Source organism: Tupaia chinensis, unplaced genomic scaffold, assembly GCF_000334495.1.
Source record: "Tupaia chinensis unplaced genomic scaffold, TupChi_1.0 Scaffold144682_1, whole genome shotgun sequence".
In the NCBI taxonomy this organism is placed as follows: domain Eukaryota; kingdom Metazoa; phylum Chordata; class Mammalia; order Scandentia; family Tupaiidae; genus Tupaia; species Tupaia belangeri.
In genome coordinates, this window is record NW_006204543.1 from 903628 (window position 1) to 904388 (window position 761).

At 72.4% G+C, this 761-nt stretch overlaps 1 protein-coding gene across 1 annotated transcript in view; it reads left to right on the forward strand.

Annotated features, from left to right (window-relative positions):
• Positions 1 to 6: 6 nt before the first annotated feature.
• SNURF (SNRPN upstream open reading frame) overlaps positions 7 to 761 on the forward strand; it is a 17753-nt gene continuing 16998 nt past the window's right edge. Inside the window, exon 1 of the mRNA XM_006167239.3 lies at positions 7 to 41. Within this exon, the coding sequence (XP_006167301.1) occupies positions 28 to 41 (14 nt within the window). The 5' untranslated portion in view covers positions 7 to 27. The remainder of the gene's footprint in view (positions 42 to 761) is intronic.

Here is a 761-nt window from a genome sequence, read left to right on the forward strand (position 1 = left end):
GACGCCGCGGCCGGAGGACCAGCGACGATGGAGCGAGCAAGGTCAGGCAGAGGGCCCCGCTGCAGCGGCCGCCCGGGCTGCAAGGCTTCGGTTGTGCGGAGCTGGGGCTCGGGCTGCGGCCTTTGTCCGGAGAGCAGGCTGCACCCGGCGGCCACCCTGCCCGAGCCGCGTTCTCCGTCCCCGGCGTGCGGATGGGGCCTCTGGGTGGACCTTTGTCCTTGCCTTGGAGGTGGTCATGGCGGAGGGACGTGTGATGGCGGCGCTCGGGGGTGGTCCGCCAGGGTGGCCAAGCCGGGGGACATGGCAGTGACAGCGCGGCCAGAGAAGGTACATCAGGGGCCCGCGAAGTTGGGTGTGTCATCGGTGCAGAAAGGGGTGCGGCAGGGGAGGGCAGGCGGTGCTGATGGGGGGCCGCGGGGTGCGGCAGGGGATGGGGTGCAGCGGAGAGGTGGGCGGTGCAGGCGTGCAGCGACCAGGATGTGCCGCGGGAGGACGGTGTGCCGCGATGAGCAGGTGCGCAGATGAGGCTGTGGGCCGACGGGGGTCTGTGCAAGGGCGAGTGATGCGGGGTGAGGGGTGTGCAGAGGGTCGGCCGTGCGTGGTGAGGTGCGCAGGCGATGTGCCCTCGCGGTGGGCGGCCATCTGCCCAGGGCCGTGGGTCTGTAGGTCCGGGAGCCAGCGCGGCTGGTCCACCCCTGCGCCGTTTGTGCTCCGTTTGTGCGCCGCTTCTCCGCTGCACCCCTCACCCGCCGCTGCGCCCC